Below are 23,796 nucleotides of genomic sequence, written 5' to 3'. Positions count from 1 at the left end.
GCCTGCTGACGAGGTTTGTTCAGGGACAGAAGAATGTGAGGGCGGACATGCTCAGCAGGAAAGGGCAGGTCCTTCCCACAGAATGGACCCTCAACCAACAGGTCTGTCAGAGTCTCTGGAGGCTGTGGGGGAGACCCCTCATCGATCTTTTCGCCTCCAATTTATCCAAGAGGATCCCCATCTATTGCTCCCTAGTTCCGGACAGAGAGGCAATAGCAGTAGACGCCTTTTTGATGGATTGGACGGGGATGGACACTTATGCTTTTCCCCCGTTCAAGATCATCAATCTGGTAGTCAGGAAATTCGCCCTCCTCGATTCGGGACGGATGATCCTGATAGCTCCGTTCTGGCCGATGAGGGAATGGTTCACGGAGGTGGTGGACTTGTTGATGGACTTTCCAAGAAGCCTCCCTGCAAGTCCAAATCTGCTCAGACAACCCCACTTCGAGAGATATCATCAAAACCCCCTCGCTCTCAATCTGACTGCCTTCAGACTATCGAGAAGCTCGTCAGATCGAGAGGCTTTTCAGCGCAAGCTGCGAAAGCTATCGCCAGAGCGAGGAGGGTCTCTTCGCAGAGGGTCTACCAGTCCAAGTGGGAGACTTTTAGGGCTTGGTGTAGGAAGCACAAGATTTCCTCATCCACTACCTCTGTGAGCCAGATTGCGGATTTCTTGTTGTACCTCAGACAGGACGCTAAGCTAGCTGTGTCCACTATCAAAGGGTACAAAAGTATGCTCTCTTCCGTCTGTCGGCATAGAGGCTTGGACTTGTCTCGCGACAAGGACTTACATGACCTCTTGAAGTCTTTTGAGACGACCAAGCAGACCCAGTTAAAGCCCCCTTCTTGGAACCTTGATGTAGTTCTTAAATTTCTGTGCACCAAGAGATTTGAGCCCATCTCACAGGCTCCCCTTAGGGAGGTTACCAAGAAGACCCTCTTTCTTTTGGCCTTAGCAACAGCTAAAAGAGTTAGTGAAGTCCATGCAATTGAAAAACAGGTAGGCTTCAATCTGAATGGGGCAGTTTGTGCCTTGAGATTAGACTTTCTCGCTAAGAACGAGAACCCTTCTAAGCCCTGGCCGAGGACCTTTGAGGTTCCTAACTTGACCAACCTAGTGGGTCAAGAGCAAGAGAGGCTGCTCTGTCCAGTACGAGCCCTCAAGACCTACTTGTCTCGCACAAAAAGTGTGAGAGGCTCTTCTAGCTCCCTGTGGTGTTCTGTGAAAGATCCTCAAAAGCCCCTTTCCAAGAACGCTTTATCCTTTTTCCTGAGGGAAGTGATAAGAGAAGCGCATCTCTTGTGTGAGGAGGAACACTTCGGACTTTTAAAAGTGCAAGCCCACGAAGTGAGGGCCATTGCGACCTCGCTTGCTTACCGCAAGAACATGTCGCTCCGTCAAATTATGGATGCGACATTCTGGAGGAGCAACTCTGTGTTCGCCTCTCATTACCTCAGAGAGGTGAGGGTGGATTATGAGAAATGTTATACCTTGGGACCATACGTAGCTACGGCTTCTGTATTAGGCAAAGGAGTTACTACCTCCCCTCAACCTTAGTTTTGTTTACTTGTGCATAGGTTGGTGTATTTTTTATTGGTTGTCTGAGGACTTCGACTTGTGTACAGTCACCTCAGTCTAGTTAGATCATTTTTATCTACTTTGCTAATGTTAGGTGGTTGGTTTGGTAAAGTTGCGGTTTTTTATTTTGGGCAATAGGTAGTCCTGAAGTCTAGTCAGATTGTTGGTCTCACCCCGTTGACAGACTCGATTGAGTGTTTTCAGCACTGCAGGTCACATCCTGGCTGACACTCCTAAGGGAAAGCGACTCAAGAGACAGGAACCTTTGAAGTCAGCTACCTTAGCAGGTAAGGAATCAAGGTGTTTATTTATCCTACAACTTTTTTGGTTGTTTCCCCAACGATGTTACTGTCTATCACCCTCCTCCAAGTGTGTTAATCAGCTATGTATATATAACTGCCAGGTAAGTTCTATTCGTAAAAATGGAGTTTTTATGATAAAACAAAGTTTTATGAATACTTACCTGGCAGTTATATATACATTCGAAGGCCCACCCACCTCCCCTCAGGAGACAGGTCGGGCATAGATGAACTGAAGAACAGAAAACGGGAATGATTCCTCCTACCACCCTTTAACGGGTGTTACCACCCAACCACCACAAGGCGGTTGCCTAGTTTTAGAAAAATTCTGCCGAAATAGAGATAATTAGCTATGTATATATAACTGCCAGGTAAGTATTCATAAAACTTTGTTTTATCATAAAAACTCCATTTTTTACTTAAACATTTTAATATTTGTGCCTGTTTTATAGTTTAGTACTGTATGCATTAAGTTAAAGGGAAGGTTTTAAAAGCCTATCATATTTTTTTTGTTTAAAATTTACATTTACGTATGTAAAACAATCTCTCTCTCTCTCTCTCTCTCTCTCTCTCTCTCTCTCTCTCTCTCTCTCTCTCTCTCTCTACCTCTACCTCTACCTCTTTCTCTCTCTCTCTCTCTCTCTCTCTCTCTCTCTCTCTCTCTCTCCGTAAATTGTTTTCCTGCTTTGCTACGTACAGTATGTACTGTATGATTTTATATAGATACGGTAAACAATATTTGTAATAACATATTTTCTAAAAGCTTTTACTGTAAATATCATTATTTATTACTTTCATCATGCGCGTTAAATGCCTTCTTTGTTCTGAGCGTGGTTGTTTACTGAGCGTACTTTATGACGCCGTCGTTTCAGGCGGCATCATAAAGAAAAACATTTCATTTGGAAGTCCTAAGGAAAATTAAGTAAAACATTGGTAATAACAAAATCAACATACTGTATACATCAATATAATCGATGCAAAAACTAACCTATACATATATGTGTACAGTACACTAAAGGAGTTTGTTTCTTCATTATGATCAGAGATAAACGTAAACAAAACATTGGTTGCCATTTTTTATCGTGCTTTTTAGGTGTTTAGGAAACGCATGATATAAAATCGCCTTTAATATTTGTGCCTGTTTTAGTTTAGGGTACTGTAGTACATGCATTAAGTGTTCTGTACATTAAAGGGTAGTTTGTTAACAGTACTACGTACAAGGGAAGGTTTTAAAAGTCCGAATATACATGTTAAATAAATAGGTAAATATGATGTCACTACTTCACGGATTTTCACCTATCGCGCCCGCGTGTGGAACCTATCTACCGCGATAAACGAGGGTTCACTGTATTCCCCCCCGCGCGGGCGCCGGTATTCCCCCCCGCGCGGGCGCCGGTATTCCCCCCCGCGCGGGCGCCGGTATTCCCCCCCGCGCGGGCGCCGGTATTCCCCCCCGCGCCCGTGGGCCGGTATTCCCCCCCGCGCCCGTGGGCCGGTATTCCCCCCCGCGCCCGTGGGCCGGTATTCCCCCCCGCGCCCGTGGGCCGGTATTCCCCCCCGCGCCCGTGGGCCGGTATTCCCCCCCGCGCCCGTGGGCCGGTATTCCCCCCCGCGCCCGTGGGCCGGTATTCCCCCCCCGCGCCCGTGGGCCGGTATTCCCCCCCGCGCCCGTGGGCCGGTATTCCCCCCCGCGCCCGTGGGCCGGTATTCCCCCCCCGCGCCCGTGGGCCGGTATTCCCCCCCGCGCCCGTGGGCCGGTATTCCCCCCCGCGCCCGTGGGCCGGTATTCCCCCCCGCGCCCGTGGGCCGGTATTCCCCCCCGCGCCCGTGGGCCGGTATTCCCCCCCGCGCCCGTGGGCCGGTATTCCCCCCCGCGCCCGTGGGCCGGTATTCCCCCCCGCGCCCGTGGGCCGGTATTCCCCCCCGCGCCCGTGGGCCGGTATTCCCCCCCGCGCCCGTGGGCCGGTATTCCCCCCCGCGCCCGTGGGCCGGTATTCCCCCCCGCGCCCGTGGGCCGGTATTCCCCCCCGCGCCCGTGGGCCGGTATTCCCCCCCGCGCCCGTGGGCCGGTATTCCCCCCCGCGCCCGTGGGCCGGTATTCCCCCCCGCGCCCGTGGGCCGGTATTCCCCCCCGCGCCCGTGGGCCGGTATTCCCCCCCGCGCCCGTGGGCCGGTATTCCCCCCCGCGCCCGTGGGCCGGTATTCCCCCCCGCGCCCGTGGGCCGGTATTCCCCCCCGCGCCCGTGGGCCGGTATTCCCCCCCGCGCCCGTGGGCCGGTATTCCCCCCCGCGCCCGTGGGCCGGTATTCCCCCCCGCGCCCGTGGGCCGGTATTCCCCCCCCGCGCCCGTGGGCCGGTATTCCCCCCCGCGCCCGTGGGCCGGTATTCCCCCCCGCGCCCGTGGGCCGGTATTCCCCCCCGCGCCCGTGGGCCGGTATTCCCCCCCGCGCCCGTGGGCCGGTATTCCCCCCCGCGCCCGTGGGCCGGTATTCCCCCCCGCGCCCGTGGGCCGGTATTCGCCCGCGCGGGGGCGCCGGTATTCGCCCGCGCGGGGGCATGCGCACCAACAGGCACGTCGTCCAGCAAGGTCGCCATCGCCTCATTCCCCTCCCCGCAAGCGCATACCATCGCGCATTATGGGAGAAGGGAAACATTTTCATGCAGAGGGGTTCAGGATCCTTAAGTTACATTTTAAGCCAAGCCCACCTATTCTAGTAACTCCTCTCAGGGAACCTTCGGTCCCTTTCCCTTCAGGGGGTCTGTCTGACAATGCATCTGTCAGCCAGCAGCCCTGGTTCAATGCCTTGATCAGTGCCGTAACCCAGGCTTTCAAGCGTGTCCTGTCTGATAGCTCATCAGAGCGACCTATAGCTCTAGATCTAGGGCATGGAACCATGGCTTCCTCTACCCATTTGAAGAGGAAAATAGGAGTTTCGGACGCAGTCACTTCCCCGAGGGCGAAACTGAATCCACACAGAGTATCGAGGTAAGTTCCTCCTGTTCCTCAGACAAACTCTCCATCCCTTTCGCACGAAGATCTCCTGTCACCTAGGGAACCACGCGAAGAGAGACTTTCCCCCAGCGCACCAATGGAGGAAATCTCTCTTCTCGCTGAGAGTTCCTCGCAGTCTAAGAGCAGAAGGGACATGCCACACACATCGATGTTGGAGTCTTATCTCCTCTGGAAGGAATCCAAAGACTCCAAAACCATGCCAAAGTCCTCCACTAGGGCTAGGATGGAGCCAGCCAGCCACTCGGGAAATGTCCGCGACTCTCCCCAAGAAGAGCCTTTGGGGACAGAAGGAAACTTCGCGGCAAGTCCTACAACAGGAGGAGACCAGCAGGAGTCAGAACGTGCATTCTGGCAGGTTCTGACTCTAATGAGGGTTCTCAACGGGTTGTCCGACCCAGAGATCCTTCCTCGAGAGGGCAAAGACACGGTCCTAGACCGCGTCTTTGGTACTCAAAAACCCTCTTAAGACCAGTGCAACCCTGCCCTGGTCTCAAGGGGTGAAGAGTACCAGGGACAAGATAGCCCAGCAGCTCTCCGAGATGCCCTCCTCCAACCGTTCCGGTACGACGAACAAGCTCCTCCCACTTCCTCGCGTACAGCAGAGGAGGTACTTCGAGATCCTGGAGGAGCCCAGTTCAGCTCTTCCTCTTCATCACTCGCTAGAAGAGCTAACCAGGGGAGTCCCTCTTGAGAGAGACTTCAACTGGCAGGTCTCGTTCTTGGCAGCCGAGATCCTTAACCAGGAGAAGGTTAGGAAGTATGCTATGCAAGCTACTTCGTGGCTTGATATCTGGTTAGGGACCTTAGGTATCCTGATACAATCCGAGGACTTTTCCAAGGAACATACCAGGAAAGCTATGGAAACCTTCCTTCTCTCAGGTACTCGCACGATCGAGTTTCTTGCCCACCAAGTCTTGAACTTGTGGGCAAATACCATCTTGAAACGTCGAGATGTAGTAGCTGGGAGGTTCGACCAGAAGGTCCCTAGCGTCAAGATCAATAGGCTCAGACATTCCTTCATAGAGGGGTGTCATTTGTTTGAGCCTAAGGATGTGGAACATGTAGCTGAGAGGTGGAGGAAGTCTCATTAAGACTCCCTCCTCCATAGGGCTTTAACATCTAAGCCCTATAAACCTCCAGCACCACAGTAATCCTGTCCAACCAAGACCACAACGATGACAAAAACTGCAGCGAAGACAATGGTGTCTAAGCTCTTTCTTTTCAAAGACAGGAAAGGCATAAAGTCCTCCAGGGGAGGGAAAAATCTTAGAGGGAGCAGCCAAGGCCGCAAACGCTAGGATAGGCAGTCCCCCTGCATTTCCACCAGTGGGGGGATGCCTACAAAGTTGCGCAGACAGGTGGAAGCAACTGGGGGCAGATTCCTGGACAATCTCCGTGATCAGTCTAGGATATCGTGTCCCGTTCATAACATCTCTACCTGCATTGACTAGGAATCCAGTGTCATTGAACTCCCTTGCCATGGGATCGGCAAGGGGGCAAGCCCTTTGGGCAGAAGTCCAGACCCTGTTGAAGAAGGGCGCTCTGCAAGAGGTCCTCGACGGATCCCCAGGCTTCTTCTGTCGACTCTTTCTTTTAAACAAGGCGTCTAGAGGCTTGAGACCAGTCATCGACCTCTCTGCTCTGAGTAAGTTTGTCAAACAAACTCTGTTCAGCATGGAGACGGCAGACACGGTCAGACTAGCAGTAAGACCGCAAGACTTCATGTGCACACTGGACCTAAAGGACCCGTACTTCCAGATCCCAATCCATCCGTCTTCATGGAAGTACTTAAGATTCAGCCTAGACAACAGAATATACCAGTTCAAGGTGCTGTGCTTCGGTCTTTCCACAGCACCACAAGTCTTCACCAGATTGTTTACCCTAGTGTCATCTTGGGCACACAGGATTGGCATCCGTCTCCTCCGTTATCTGGACGACTGGCTAATCCTAGCAGACTCGGTGTCAACCCTTCTTCAACACCGAGACAAACTTCTGAAACTTTGCCAGGATCTGGGGATCATGGTAAATCTCGAGAAGTCCTCTCTGTTCCCACTCAAAGACTAGTATACTTTGGCATGATTGTAGACACCATTCTCCACAAAGCCTTTGCTGCAAGACCTTTTCTCAGACGAGAAGAACTTCTAGCCCAATCATGGCTATGTCTCCTCGGTCACCTTTCATCGCTGGCCCGTCTAGTTCCAAATGGTCGCCTCAGGATGAGATCCCTCCAGTGGCGACTCAAGTCCCGGTGGAATCAAGCACACGACTCCCCGGACATCCAGATCCCCATGGGACCTGCGGAACTGACAGACCTCCAGTGGTGGGTGACAGACGAGAATCTACGAAAAGGAGTGGACCTTTTCGTCCTCCCCCTGGATTTGATGCTGTTTTCAGACGCTTCAAAAAAAGGGTGGGGGGCCCACGTTCTGCACCACATGACCTCAGGCCTCTGGCCTCTGGTCCGAAATCCAGTCAATACCACTATTGGCACGCTTCATTCCGGGCAAAATTAATGTGCTTGCCGACAACCTGAGCAGAGCATCTCAGATAGTGAGTACTGAGTGGTCTTTGGATCATCTAGTAGCCAACAAAGTCCTGACTTAGTGGGGTTCTCCGACTGTGGACCTCTTCGCAACGGCCCTGAACTTCAGGCTCCCGCTGTACTGTTCCCCAGTCCCAGACCCCAAGGCTCTCCGGCAAGATGCTTTCCAACAACGGTGGGACAACATCGACGTTTACACCTTTCCCTCGTTTTGTCTGATGAGGAGGGTACTCAACAAGACCAGAACATCGTTCAACCTTTCGATGACCCTCATAGCTCTGCTATGGCATCACGCAGAATGGTTCCCGGACCTTCTGCAACTCGTAACGGAGCCTCCAAGAGAACTCCCTCCATGACACAGTCTACTCAAACAACCACATGCCAACATTTTCCACAAAGCCGTAGCTTCGCTATGACTTCACGCCTGGAGACTATCCAGCATCTCCCCTCTGAGAGAGGATTTTCGCAACAAGTTGCGATCAGGATGTCTGGACACCTGCGAAAATCATCAGCAGCAGTCTACCTGTCAAAGTGGAAAGTCTTCTGTGGTTGGTGTGGTGGAAGGGGTATCTCTCCACTCGATGCCACTATTCCAGCAATAGCGGAGTTCCTCATGTACTTGCCTGAAGAAATGCGCTTATCAGTTTCGGCACTGAAAGGCTATCGCTCGGCCTTGAGCCTCGCCTTCAGACTGTAAGGAATGGACATTTCTTCATCGCTAGAACTTTCTCTACTCATACGGAGTTATGAACTTACCTGCCCCCAGTCAGAAGTGAGACCTCCCCCATGGAACGTGGTTCGAGTTCTCAGGTCTCTTAAGAGACCTCCCTATGAACCATTACGCCAGGCAACAGATTGCCACCTGACTTGGAAGACGGTGTTCCTGCTAGCTTTGGCATTGGCCAAGCGAGTCAGCAAACTTCATGGTCTCTCATACGACATCGCCCATTCAAGGGGATGGGGAGAGGTAATGTTCAGCTTCGTTCCTGAGTTTATTGCTAAAACTCAGAACCCGAGAGTAGCGGTTCCTCGATTCGACTCCTTCTGGATTTCTAGTCTCCGTACTGTAATTGATGACCCAGACCATCTCTTACTATGCCCAGTAAGTAGTTTGAGGCTGTATCTCAAGAGAACAGCCGCAGCCCATCGTTGTGTGCCTGCACTATTCGTCAGCACAGGAACGACCAAGAGGAGGGTCACCAAGAACACCATCTCAGTATGGATTCGCAGGGTCATTGACCTTGCACTGAATCCAGACCCTCCTCCGTCACGTCGCCCCAGAGCACATGATGTGTGGGGCATAGCTACGTCCCTGGCCTTCAGAAGAAATTATTCTGTGACGCAGGGTCTTCAAGCTGGGGTGTGGAAATGTTAAAACATGTTCACATCCCACTACCTGCAAGATGTGACCCACAGGAGACTCAATACGTTTTCTATCGGTCCTGTAGTGGCTGCGCAACAGCTGGTTTAAAGCCTCAAGCTCCTTATTGGACAAGTAGCATAAGGTTGAGGGCATTGTTACCCGGTTTTAGTCTACATGAATGAAAAGGTTTGACTGGCCCTTATTCTTTTCTTCATTCTCCCCTCTCTTGGGGAAAGCAGCATCCTGGGTTCTCTGCATAGCTAACCTCAAACCACTTCAGGTAAACCATGTTCCCTTGTGTACCTAGTATTAAGAGTAATACTGTTGCGTCCCCATACCCTGATGAGGTGGTATTGGGAAAGTCTTATGCTCAGTTTTCCATCTAAAGAACTTCGGAATAACTTTCTAGGTCTCTACATCTTTTCCCACTTCTATGTGGGGTCGATGTTTCTGGTCAGCTTTCTCCATCTACCTCTGTCCCACACCTCATCACCGGTTAATCTCTTTGATTGAAGGTCATCCAGTCCACCCACCTTCGCTTTGGTCTCCCTCTCCTTCTCGTTCCCTGTACCTCCATTTCCATCACTCTCCTCCCAATATACTGTTCATCTCTTCTCATGATATGACCATACCACCTCAGTCTACTTTCTTGGATCTTATTTGATAGTTTTCTAACTCCTGAAATGTACCCGATTAGACATAGCCTAGTCTCCCCCCAATGAAATCGAAGAAATTGGAAAAGTTGGGAAAGAAAAGCTAAGACACTTTTCCACCAAGGTATCACTTTCAAGAGCACAGTGACATCGAAACCAACCTAAAAAGGACAAGACATCAAAACTGCTGAAGTCTGCGTTCAAGAAGTCTTGCACAACTTCCAGAGCTAAGTCCACTACCCTGGCCGCATCTTCCCCTCGAAGATCTTCTGACTTGGTTCAGACCTTTCGACCTCACTCTGGCCAGCCCAAAAAGGGAAGGCCCATGATAGGAAACAGAGAATTCTAGGAAGGCAATCCCCTCCAGCTACTGCCAATGATGGGAATGCCTATCAAGCTATTGGACAAGGTGGCAGTATCATGATGGGGCTGAATGTTGGATGTCTGGATACCTCCTCAGATCCTCTACAGCAGACTCTCAGGCAAAGTGGGCCATCTTCTGCTATTGGCCTTTTAGAAGGGGTTCTTCTCTGGTCAGAGCCTCTATACAACTGATAGCTGAGTTTCTCTATTTGTATTATATAGCTCTGAATGGCGTTTGATGCCCCATTGCTTGGCTTACAGCTTAATTTTATATTCAATTCAATTCATTTTACCTTTGTCGAGAGAAGCTCCTCTCAGTCTTAGCAGTGAAAGGCTATTGCTCAGGGCTTAGACTTTTCCCCTTCATGAGAAATGTCAATACTCATGAGGAGCTTTGAACAATCCTTCCCTCCAAGAGAACTCAAACCACCCTCGTGGAATGCAACCAGAGTTCTCAGGTCTGAAGAGTTCTTTGTACAAACCTTTGAGGCAAGTGTCAGACAAAGATTTGATACTTAAAATGGTTTTCTTGCTTGCCCTGGCATTGTTTCAAAGTGAGTATGTGAACATCACATCATCTCGCATCTTGTTAGTCATACTGAGGGATGGAGAAAAGTCTCCTTTTCCTTCCTCCCTTAGTTTGTCACTAAAACTCAGAACCTGGCCGTGGATGACCCCAAGTTTGAGACCTCCATGTACTCACTCCATCTAGATGATTTATTGCTGTGATAATACTAAAACACTACCTGAAGAAAACTTAAATTATGAGACAGTAGCTCCAAAACCTGTGCATCAGCTCAAGAAGGTGTAATAAGAAGGTATCTAAAAACAAAACCTGGCTTTAGAATATGATGAGGAGAGTGCAAACCTAATCAGTAGAACCAGAAGAACCTACGCATGTACAGGCTCACAAAGTTAGAGTGGGCGCAACACTGGACTTATGTAAGAACCTGTCAGGCAAGTCTTGAAGGAAAAGATCTGGAAACATCTCATCAAGATAAGCAATTGTGATGTTAATCTAGGAGGAGCACTAAGAATGTCTGGCCCTTTTTCCTCTTTTCTTTCACCTTTCTTGGGGTGCAGGAGTCAAGCCATTATGTTGCTTGATTAGACTTGGATGCAAGTAAGATACCCTATTGAGCAACTGTTCTATTTACATTAAGATAAAAGTTTTTCTTCACATCCTCCTTTCAAGAGGAAAGGTAGTCAGAAAATTTTATCAGGTTGCTAGGATTGCTAGGAGGTGGATTGGAGAACACTTGCATCTCTTCATGTCTGAGTATCCTGACATCCTGGGATTTTAAACCAGCCAGTTTGGTCACTGGAAATAACTCCTCCTTAAGAAAAGACTTCCATTAAAGGACAAGGGGTTGTGTTCATGTAGGAACAAATCAAAGATTTTAAAAGTAATTTGTATTTTCTTAACTTTACAAACCTAAGTAACACTTCCCACCTCATCCGTCCCCTTAGTTCCTAGGTGAAGGTCAAAGTGGCTACTTAGTGGGCTGGAAGAGGTAAGGCCTCCTTACCACCTGCCAGTAACTGCTGACATCTTGTTATAAAGTTTAATAGCAGAGTTCCAGCAGTGCTGTTAATCATACTTTTATTAAAGGACTCAGTTGTATAGTTAGAAAAGACAGATTACTTGAAAAAAAATCGATTTTTCAGTTTTATACTTGTATGAAGTTCTAGTACATGAATTTCTGCTTGCTGATTTAAAGTTATTCTCAGCAAATGAATGATTGTATACTAGTTACAATAGCCAGTTGAGAGAATTTGAAATTAGATTCGGCATTCAAAGATAACTTTATATTAGAATAAAAGTTTGAGACAAAAGTATAATGTTCCAATTCAGATTCTTAAGTGGAAAATCATGCAGTGTGATTGTAGTTGATGAACCTTTCAAGACAATGTTTTGGGTTTCAGGAACTGGTTTTCTATAATTTCTTACTTTGTTTTTCAGATCAAAAGTTACTTTCAAGATCACTCTGACTTCAGATCCCAAACTTCCTTATAAAGTGTAAGTAAAATTAACAAGTTTCTTGATGTAATCATAGCGAAGCCATGATACAGTATTCTCTTAGGAATCCACCATTTGTTTTATAGTAAAATCTTCATTATTTAAGTATTCTGAAATATTGGCTTGTGTTGTTATGCCATTTATGCAGAGCAAATGTTGGTTTAGAATTTTTTTTTTTTTTTTTTTTTTAAATTAGAAAGTGAAATATTTAAGGGGGCCAATTAAGTTATATATTCATCGTTTATAAGTGTTTTCTCACATTATTCTTAATAGGTACGAAATTTGGTCCTAATATTTCTATGTGCAACAACAGATTTAGATATTTTTTTCATATGCAGTAGTTAACCTAGCATTACTATATCTTATTAATTTGTTATTTTATTTCATACTCGCAATACATTACACTGAAGCTAAATTTTAAAAAATTGGTTTGTTCCCATATTAACAAACTTTCCGTTATTTATGTGGATATTCTTTCAGTGGCAGCTGGAGGTAGCCATTAGACTGTTGAGTGCGAGTTGGCAACCCTGCCTAACTGCTTAGCGGGTAGGCAGCGGGTGGATGGAGGGTACCCAGCTGCCTGTATAGCTGTGAGACGTCACTTTTTCTTTTGGTTCAGTAGTGATCTGACGTGTCCACTCTCCTCCTGACTGTGATTGGACCCTTTGATTTGTTTGCTTTCTCTTTTTATGTCGTCGTTGGAGACCGACCCGCACTCTGTGTCCTACGTGTCAAGGGCATCGTTGTGAGCAGGGCTCGCCCTGCGCAGAGTGTAGGGAGTGGCCTGCCTCCCATTGGGAGAAGTTTAGCTGGCGTAGGAGGAAGAAGGCTAAGCGGGATCGTTCTCCCTCAAGGGTGAGCGGGACTCGTTCTTCTTCTACCCGCACCCCCAAATCCCTTTCTAAAGCTCCTTCTCGCACGCTCTCACGAGGGATGCGTGAGCAGGAGAGCAAATTGCTCATCTTCCAGCCACCAATATCTACTCCGGTTCAATGAACCACATCACTTTACTTTTGGCTGGTAGAGAACGGACGTTGTAGCGGTTTGCAGACTGTGGCCAGATGTAGCACGCAGACTGGCTAATGTCTGAATGCCGACCACACTCCTTTCACTACACAAAAAGATTGAACAGTGGAATACCCAGAAATCTGAGGAACAGGTAAACAGTCAAGGGAACTGGGCAGTGGGCACCACCCCTTGATTTTATACTGGGCAAGGGGACCCAACTAGAACTGAAGTTACTTAATATTATTCAGAGGTAAGAAGTCTCGCTTGTTACTAGCACGCATAGAATCCAATTTAGATAGCGGCAGCATGCTTTCAAAGGAGAAGGTTTTTCTTAATTTTTAGGTAATTTAACATGAGAGGAAAATGACAGTAAAACCATATATACAGTATATAAACAAATTATAAATTGGAGGCCGAGAAGAGGACACTATGATGTACTGGAAAAAAATACACAGTTTACAAAAAATTAGAATATTTATTTTGAGAAAAAAAATAGTGAGGAGAAAGTACAGGTCTTCAAAAACCAGAAGTAGCAACCTAGATATATCCAGGCAAAGCCTTTTAGGATTCAATCTAGAAAATATTTCATATACAGTAAATATGCAAGTATAAATAGTATACATATCTTGGCTAAATTCAAATGTAATTTGAATGATTGCTTGCATCAAGATCAAAGGGATTATAAAACAAGGTTGTACATTGGACCTGGCTCTATATTCTCACCTCTACATCAGAAAGACAAAAAAGCAAAAGGCTTACAATCCTCGCTGATACACAGTATGTCATGGATATTCTACACCCATGAAAATGGATAAGTGTTGAGATCACATATAATAATATTTTGAGGCCCCTCCTTTTGATTGCAAAGTCACACACACAAAAATAAGGTATAACATATAAAAGCCCTTTTTTAGGATCAAGCCCTATTTGATCTGTGATGCAGATTTTCTAATTGTTAACATCAAGTCAGAGCCTTTCTGGTTAAGGTAGATATTTTCCAGAGAAAGTTCCAGGCTTGTGACATAAAAAAAAACTTTTAAGCTTAAAGGAGAACCCCAAAACACTGTGGTTCATTATCTGCATGAACAGTCAGCCGGGTTTAGACATTGACAACTCTTAAAGTTTGGCTGCTGCTGAGTTTTTCTATGCCACTTTGTTCACTTGTTTCTGGGGACGAGTATGTGAAACAATATGCATGGAAACCCTGTGTCAATATATGAAAAAAAAGACAATTACACTATGATGGGAAAACATCTGTCAGTGATAAGAATAATTATATAATAAAACACACATTTAAAGTTGCTCTGACTTTGGCATAATTCTCAGTCAGTACTCTCACTATCATTATATCTTCACTGGAATACTATGGAGTCTCTAGATTGGTACTTTTCCAAGGATTTTATGGTTTTTCCTGGATAGACATGGAGATCACTAAACTCTACTATTCAGTCTTGTTTCTTCTTCTTTATTTTCTCATTTCATTTTCTCTTAATCTTACTCATATAGTTATTAATGGAAGCTAACAAGGAAGCTTACATTGTTATATTAGCAGTATATGCATAATTATGTTTTTGCTCAAGTTTAATTACATCACAATGTAGTAGGATGTGCTTGAATCACTCCTCAGTGTATGGAAGTTATAACAACGAAACAGGCTTTGAGTAACATTTCTATTGAAAACTTCTCCATCTACCCATAATCCTTGCTGGGTGTGGGGCACCATCACTCTGTAATAAAGATAATTTTTTTATTGATGGACTGGCGATCAATTAAACCGTACACAAAATTTATGAAATACAATACTGTAATGTGTTATACAAATACAGTTTAACCTGACTAATGATGATAAATAAAAAATCTAGAAATAACGTGCTGCAACACACGACCTCAGGCCTCTGGTCAGAGTCAGAAAAGTACCTCCACATAAATCTCCTAGAGATGAAGGCCGTCTTTCTGGCCCTTCAACAGTTCCACCAGTTCCTGGCGGGCCCCTCAGTGGTGGTGATGAGCGACAACACCACATTAGTGGCTTACATCAACAGACAAGGAGGTACATTTTTGCAGCTCCTGTCCCATTTAGCAGTAGAGATACTGAGATGGGCCGAGGTTCACTTGATACCACTATCGGCACGCTTCATTCTGGGCAAGAGGAATTTGCTCGCTAACAACCTGAGAAGAGCATCTCAGATAGTGAGTACCGAGTGGTCTTTGGATCATCTAGTAGCCAACAAAGTCCTGACTCTGTGGGGTTCTCCGACTGTGGATCTCTTCGCATGAACTTCAGGTCCCCGTTGTACTGTTCCCCAGTCCCAGACCCCAAGGCTCTTTGGCAAGAGGCATTCCAACAATTGTGGGACAATATCAACGTTTACGTCTTTCATCCGTTCTGTCTCTTGAGGAGGGTACTCAACAAGACCAGAACATCGGTTAACCTTTCTATGACCCTCATAGCTCTGCTATGGCATCACGCAGAATGGTTTCCGGACCTTATGCAACTCCTGTCGGAGTCTCCAAGAGAACTCCCTCCACGACACGATCTACTCAAACAACCAAATGCTAACATATTCCACAAAGCTGTAGCTTCGCTACAACTTCATGCCTGGAGACTATTCAGCATCTCCTCTCTCAGAGAGGATTTTTTCAACAAGTTGCAAACAGGATGTCTGGATACCTGCAAAAGTCATCAGCAGCACTCTACCAGGCAAAGTGGAAAGTCTCTGTGGTTTGTGTCGTGGAAGGGGTTTCTCTCCTCTCGATGCCACTATTCCAGGAATAGCGGAGTTCCTTGTGTATTTGCTTAAAGAAATGCGCCTGTTAGTCTCAGCGTTAAAAGGCTGTCGCTCAGCCTTAAACCTCGCCTTTAAACTGAACGGAAGGGACATTTCCTCATCTCCAGAACTTTCCTTGCTCATACGTGGTTGTGAACTTACCTGTCCTCAGTCTGAAGTGAGACCTCCCCCAATTGAACGTGGTTCGAGTTCTCAGGTCTCTAAAGAGACCCCCTTATGAACCATTACGCCAGGTAACAGATTGCTACCTAACTTGGAAGACGGTGTTCCTGCTAGCTTTGGCTTCGGCCAAGCGAGTCGGTGAACTTCATGGTCTCTCATACAACATTGCCCATTCAAGGGGATGGGGGAAAGGTAACGTTCAGCTTCGTCCCAGGGTAATTGTTGCTAAGACTCAAAACCTGTGAGTTGAGGAGTTTGAGGCTGTACCTTAAAAGAACAGCCGCAGCCTGGCTCGTGTGCCGGCACTCTTTGTCAGCACATGGAGAACCAAGAGGAGTGTCACCAAGAACACCATCTCAGCATGTATTCGCTAGGTCATAGACCATGCGCTGAATCCAGACTCTCCTTCTCCACGTCGCCCAAGAGCTCATGATGTCAGGGGCGTGGCTACGTCCTTGGCATTGAAGAGCAACTTCTCAGTGATGCAGGTTCTTCAAGCTGGGGTATGGAAACGTCAGAACATTTTCATAGCCCACTACCTGCAAGACGTGACCCACAGGAGGCTCGATACGTTTTCTATCGATCCTTTGATGGCTGCACAACAGCTGGTATAATACCTCAAGCTCCTTATTGGAGAAGTAGCAGAAGGTTAAGGGCACTGTTACCTGGTTTTAGTCTGCGTGAATGAAAAGGTTTGACTGGCTCCTATTCTTTTCTTCATCCTCCCCTTTCTTGGGGAAAGCAGCATCCTGGGGCTTTCCATCTCTTTAGTTTTTGAAGATAGCTTCGATTTCAAACACAATGAATTCATTCATGGGCACATCAGGGCTTCATCAGCTTCAGGTATATCAATCAAATTATTCCCTTCATATCTCCTATTGATAACCTCACTAAAGTGTTCCATCCAACGTTGTCTTTCTTCATCTTCTGTTGCTATAACAGAGCCATCTTTCTTTTTGATGGGTATATGCTTCAACTTTTTGTCCCGAGATTTCAATTATAATTCTATAAGCAATTCTTACACCTAGCCACTTCCTGAATTCATAGCTTTGTCAGCCTCATCTGCTTTACTGTCAAAATATTCTCTCCAGTCATTCCTGGCTTTTCTTTTGACCTCTCTGTCAATACTGGAATACTTAGCTCGCTCTACCTTTTAATGTTCATTACTTCCTCAAAAACTTTCAACAATAATTTTCTGTCTTTGTTTCCTTTTTATAGTATCCTAAGTATCATTTGATATCCACGGCTTTCTCCATGTAACTGTGTCTCCCAAGACTTCACTACCAACTGACTGATATATTTTCTTAATATCACACTGTTCTTCATTAATTGTCTGTTTGTTGTCTCTTAAAGTCTCTAAGACTGCAAATCGATTCGTACATTAGTTGTATCAAAGATTAGTTGTATCAAACCTAGGTATTTTATAAATTTTTCTGTTGGGTGCTTTCAGTTTAAATTTCAGTGTGGCAGTGAGGAGCTGGTGATCACTAACAATAACTGCACCTCTGTAGCTTCTTACATTTCTCAGCATCCTCCTTCTCTCTTTATTAATGGCAATATGATCCATCTGATTTTTGTAATTGCAACATTATGAAGTCCATGTATACTTGTGGATGTTGTTGTGTTGAAAAAGAGTACTTCCAATGACAAGATTGTTTGCTGAACAGAAACTTATGGAATTTTCTCCATTTTCTTTTTTAACTTTGCCAAGACCCTCGACACCCATCACATTCTCTATCCCTTGGATATTCCTTCCAACTTTAGCATTGAAGTTGCCATTCACAATTTTCATATCTCTCAGGGATCTTATCTATTACCCTCTGCAGTTCTTCATAGTATTCATCTATCTTTTCTTAGCAAGTAATAATGATAATTGATTTGATAAATGCATAAACTTTACAATATATAGCGTTGAGATGTTGCTATTAGTCTGTCAATGACATTGTCTGTTTCACTTCATCTGATGCTTCGATATTCTCTTTATGGAGAATTATAACTACCAATCACGGATGTTGTAGTACGAAAATAAAGTTTTTGCTGGTCTGCCGCAGTTTTTTTTTTAATAAAGTTTTGGGGCCATCGTCACAATACTGTTAACTTTACAGCGCAGTACAAAGTGCCTGTATGATAAACAATAGCAAGCACAACTCAACAAAGAATATGGAGTACAAAAAAATCCAATGAAATTATTCTTATACTAGCACTGCTACGAGAGTGAAAGAGTTAGGCTCTGGGCAAGTGAGTGTTGTGAGCTAATATAAAAAACAAAATGGCAAAAAAATCCTGTGAATGGTGTAGGGGTATGAGTGGTAATCTCATTACTGTACTACTTGTTTACTAAAAATGCAAATATGGCTGAAAATTTTTACTCACTGACCAGTACAGTGAATGTGTACTGATTTTAAATTTCATGATCATCTACTGAAATGAAGGTATTCCAAGTTATTTGTAAACAGTTGTACTGTATTATTGTATCTTGGAATGTATACTGTATAAAGGAAAGGTCCTGATTATGCTATATATATACTGATGCCTCAAAATCATTGATAGATGATTTTGCACTGCAGTATATTCAGGCAAAATAAGGGAGTTTTCATTACGTACTGAAGTATCAGTATTTACATCTGAGCTATCGGCCATTTTGCTTTCAATTAACTTTTAAAACAATTGAATATAGAATGAACCACATGGTATTACAAATTAAAAGAGTTCCTTAATAAATTCTATTCCCAAGAAGTATTGAAATATGGTGGATTCTTGACCATGTTGGAATAGTTGGTAATTTGAAAAAAATCTGTAGCACAGGTCACAGACTTACTCGTCGATCTTTGTCCATAAGTGCCTCTCAGTCGTAACTGAAAGTCTATTGCTCAATCTGGAACCTTGTCTTCCAACTGAGTATAAGCCTGTGCTCCTTTTGCGAGTAGTCTATGCATGTGGGGAGCTTGCCCATCCCAGGACTTCATGCCCTCTAAGTGAGATGTGACCTGCCTTATGACTCTTGACTCCTACTTGTGTCCTCTATTAGCCTTTGAGGTCATCAGAGAATTCTAACTCAAAATTGTCTTTTTGCTAGTAGCAGCTTTAGTGAAGTGAGTTGGCAAGTTGCATGGACACTCCTTTATTAACCCTGAAGGTTAGAAGAAAGTTTCTTTTATTTTGTGTCTAAATTTGTAATAAAACCCTCAAAAAGTTGACACAAGACCATATTTTGAACCTTCTCCATCCCCACACTTCATTTAGTGTTGGCAGATAGTCATGAGAAGAAGCTTTTATGTCCTGTTAGGGTTCTGTGGTGCTATTTGAAGAGGACTCAACATCTCATCGTTGAGTGTCAGCTACTTCCGTAGTACTGGCGGAACCAAGAAAGAGGTGCTAAAGAGCATCTCATTCTCACTTCATGAGATAATAAAAGAGCATTTGCTTCTATGTTTGAGAGGGTCGAGGACTGAAGGTACTGTCTTCAGCTAGAGCTCACAAAATTGTGGGTTTTAGTCCCACTTTAGACTGAAGAATTTTTGCTTTCTGATAGGAGATACAGTTTGGAAGTGGCAAGCAACCTTCACAGCTTTTTATTTAAGGAAGCATACCTACTACTGTACTTGAGCACTATTGTTCTTGGCCATTTAGTGGCGGCTGAAGTGTTGCCAGCCAAGCTTCCATACGGAAAAGGAACCGTGCTGTCTATATTAACGTGTTACATGTAAATCTGGAATAATAGTAGAATGATTGGGTTTTCTGCTTCTTTTCTTTCTCTTCGTTTACTTGAGGATGATGTATTCATATTGTTACTTGCTGGATCTGACATTGTTGCCAGTAAGCTATATTTCTAAGTACCATTCTTATTAGATGTATCTGTTAGTAGTAGTTCTCTTCCATCCTCCCTTTATGAGGGGAAGGGTGGTAAAATGATTACTTATCCATTGGTCATCTTAAGCCAAGTATTTCATTCCAGACTGTCTCTCCCCTTTGAGGGTGAAAGCTTCCTTTATTGCCCAATTACTAGGTAGCCTACATAACTTAAGTACTGGTCAGGCCATATCAGCGTACTCATCCCTATGATGGGCTGATAGGAGATTACTGGCGTCATATTCCTCCCTTAATGGGACCAGAGAGACTGGTGTATTCCAAAGAAAAAAAAAGAAGTAACTAGTTCAGTTCTAGGGGGACTTCATATCCAACAATGTGTCTCCCTATTTTGAAGCACGAAAGGCTTGTATTGTACAGTATACATGAAGGAAAAAATAAATTTTTAAAGTACAGTAATTTGTATTTTTGTTAACTATACTGTACAAATATTAAATGTTAAATTTCCCACCTCAGCCACCCCTCTCACTCCTGAGCTGAAGGTCAAAAGGGAAGGCTTTGACAGAAGTGATCATGCTCACCATCAGTCATTTAGTACTTCATTTATTATTTCAACGATCATTCTAGATTTACTGAAGAAATTCCCTATTTTAAAGGACTCATGTTTATATAGTTAAGAAAAATACAAATAACTTTCAAGTTTTGTATATTCATTACATATATAAATTTCTGTATGAGGTGTGTGTATATATATATATATATATATATATATATATATATATATATATATATATATATATATATATATATATATATATGTGTGTATATATGTATGTATATAGTAAATGTATGTATGTAATTAGTTATAGAATGTTAAGGAACATAATTTTGTAAGAAAGGAAGAACACTGAATGGAATCTTCCTCCTCTTCTACAGATGATCAGGCAATAATTTAGACATAGAATCCTGAACTTATAGTTGAAGATTCCCAAAGAAGAGTTCATGAAAATGGCCAAATACATCACAGTGTGGCTGCTTTCTTAGGGAAAATAAGAGGAGAGCTTAATTTAAGGGGATAATTCATGAAGATTTGCCACTTGAAGCAAACAAGACAAATGTAGAAACCAGTTACTGTATAGAGTTATGAATAAATTGGTATTTTAAAGACATGTACATAATTTTTGTGGCATTATAATTATTTCGAGGGAGTGGTATAGATCGTGTAGAACAATTTTTGTATAAAATGAACATGACATTAAGAAAAGATATAAGTATTTATTACACTATTAATAATTGAGTTTATGGTAGTGAAGAAACTTTCTTGATGAACAAAGTTTATGCAATGGTGTTAATAAGAAAATAAAAAATCATGTGGAAAGTGGTTGTAAAAAATATCTTGTACTTCATGCATGACTTGTTGCCTGCAGCTTATAGTCAGGGTAACTGGACAGAAGATGCCCTTGACCGAGCTATAGCTTGGAGTGAATATTGTGAGAAAGCTGTTAGACAGTGTTCTCATAATGGGAGCGTTCATGTTGCCCTTCAGGGCATGGCAGAAAAATATGACTGGGTTCTGTCTTTGCAACAGTTGCAGAATGCACGTTTGTATTTCTTTAGCTTCATCATGCAAAACCAGTTGCTTGAGGTGAAACTGTCCAATTATGTAAATGAAAAAGTTTTGGAAGCATTTGGGGAAAACCATAACCTACACATATTGGCTAAGCAGCAAATTGAGTACCATGATAAAGTAATGGATTATTTAAGAAAAAATGAAGAAAACATCAACTCTAGACTTCAAGTAAGTCTATTGTTTGAAACTGCAAAGTCCTTTACTGTTGAAGAAATTAGCACCCATTTTGAGCAAGTTTTGATGTCGTCACATGGTTTAGAGCTATTGACGGAGGCTTGGGTATCGCAGAGATCAGTTGGAAATCCTAGTAAAAGCTCAATATTCTTTATGAAGTGGTTAAAGAGTATATTACAGTCATACGATTGTAATGATCTTTATGTGAGTGTTATTACTCAGTTGGGTATGTTACCTTCAGTATTGCTGTGTAAGCTTTTTGGTGAAGAAGAATCGCTGCTTTCTGCTCTCCTCGTATCTTTAAAAGGAGAGGTAACTAAACTGGAACCTTGCTATGAAGGTGAACAGTGCACCTGGATATCGTTAAAAGATGAACCTTGTATTATTGAATATAATGGAATAATAAATATATTTCGTTCTCTAGTGAGCGAGGGTAGTCTTGCGAAACATATTAAGGAAAAACTATCATGTTGGTCAGTAGAAGAAGGAGGTATGGTGTGGAATGATATAATCTGCACTCTAAATAGAGATTGAATGGAGGAAATTCAGAAAGACAAATATGTTGTGTTTAATGTATGTAGGATTCAACAAATTTTGTCATATTTAGAATCCATGAGCAATACTGTAGTGGTAGGACACCACAAATAATTTCTAACCAGTACTGTATTGCCACTGAAATTTTCCATTCATGTGGTAGGTGTTTGAATAGATGTTTTATACAATGTGAGAGATTATTGTTTATTTTTGTTTTCTCAAGATTTTATTGGAGAAATTTTTGATTAAGCGGGCCTGTGTTAGCTCATGCTGCAAACCATATAAAAGAGCATTAAAAACCATCATCTTATACACTGTGGAACTTGCATGAAACAGAATTTTGTGAAGAATATACCATATACAGTACAGTATGAATGTTTATATATTGGGTAAAGTGTGAAGTTTATGATTTTAACTGATTTTTCTCTTATATTTTTTTTTCAAGATGGGTAATGAAGTTTTATTGGACTGGACTAAATGTTAGAGCAATTCATTCAATAGTTTTTGGTTAATTTTGTTGCAATGCCTCCAGGTAAAAATGAAGTATTAGAAAATGATGTATGGATTATTTCATATAAAGTTTATAGAACAGTGGAAATAAGGAAGAGATCCAGAAGACAGCTAATTCTTTTATAATTCTGAATTTAAGAAAGAGCAAACTATGATAATGATGAAGATAACATAAATTCTTGAGCTTTTAGAACTCTTGAAAAACCTATTTCAGTTTCAATGGATGTTGATGTGCTGAAGTTTTAGAAGCAGGTACTGATGGGTAAGGGGGTTGTTTGGTTTGATTTCCATGCTTAGATTTGTAAAATAACATGATGATTTACTGTTTACATTGTGTTCCATTAATATATTTTATGGTATTAGAATTATAAAATTTACCAGTAATTTTGCAGTATAGTACCTCTGATATGTATAGAAATATTTTATAAGCATTATAAATGTTCTAAATGAAGGTCCAAGTGATAAAATATATTTTGCTGTTTATGGAATACAGTGCTTTAATAAAGTACAATGCATGAAAAAATTAATTTAATTTTATACTGTATTGTACATCTCATTAACAAAGTTATCCCTACATAATGAGAATTATTATTGTTTCAAACTACCTGTAGTTTAATTGGTTGTAAAGAGCCATTTTTAAATATTTAACTTAGCCGGTGAATATATAATAGCTGCAACTCTGCGGCTCGACAGAAAACACACTCAAAAAACTCGCGAGCGATCGCTATGAAGGTTGCGGGTGTGCCCACCAGCGCCAACTGTCGGCCAGATACCACTCTTGCATGTAAACAAACCCTTCAATTCTTCTCTGTCGACGTTGACGACAAGACGTATCAATACTCGCTGTAGAACCTGGAGTTTTCTCAACATATTTGGTGAAGTACTTCATTTTGGTTTGAGCTTTCGCAGTGCAGGTGTTTTATCTTCATCTTAAATCTTTAACTCGTTTTTGGATAGATTTAATTTTTGATGACAAGAGAGAGAGTATGGACTTTCTTTGACTTTTAAATGGCCGACCCTTCCCTTAGACGGAAGTGTGTTTTAGGCTTTTAGCAATTATCTTATCACGTTATAAATTAATTATAGATTTTCCTCTATATATTTTATATCTCAACCGCCTTTATTAGGCCTCTTCGATTAGCTTTCCATTCATAATAAACATCAAAATAAATTTTAATGATTTATATGCGACCTTTCCTGAGAGTAGGCGGTCCTAACTTGGAAACCGAAGTTGAACAACGTTGAGCCCTTTTCAATCGTAAATAACTTTTACAGAGCTAATGATTTAAAACTTATTAAATTAAATATTTTTAGTAAATATTTTATGATAGTTTTTTTCTTTGAATAGTC

The 23,796-nt window shown here is 43.3% G+C and overlaps 2 protein-coding genes across 2 annotated transcripts in view; both read left to right on the top strand.

Moving 5' to 3' along the window:
- LOC137638571 (ubiquitin-fold modifier 1) overlaps positions 1 to 23,796 on the top strand; it is an 80,756-nt gene that overhangs the window by 24,686 nt on the left and 32,274 nt on the right. Inside the window, exon 2 of the mRNA XM_068370742.1 lies at positions 11,776 to 11,832. Coding sequence (XP_068226843.1) covers positions 11,776 to 11,832 — 57 coding nt within the window. The remainder of the gene's footprint in view (positions 1 to 11,775; positions 11,833 to 23,796) is intronic.
- LOC137637908 (uncharacterized) lies at positions 20,541 to 23,041 on the top strand. Its single transcript, XM_068370021.1, has one exon. It carries the CDS (start codon positions 20,968 to 20,970, stop codon positions 21,934 to 21,936), a length of 969 nt encoding a protein of 322 aa, XP_068226122.1. The 5' UTR covers positions 20,541 to 20,967; the 3' UTR covers positions 21,937 to 23,041.

The sequence above is a fragment of the Palaemon carinicauda genome, chromosome 3, assembly GCF_036898095.1.
Source record: "Palaemon carinicauda isolate YSFRI2023 chromosome 3, ASM3689809v2, whole genome shotgun sequence".
Classification (NCBI taxonomy): domain Eukaryota; kingdom Metazoa; phylum Arthropoda; class Malacostraca; order Decapoda; family Palaemonidae; genus Palaemon; species Palaemon carinicauda.
Note: the sequence above shows the minus strand (reverse complement) of the source record. Positions and strands in the feature narration are given on the sequence as shown.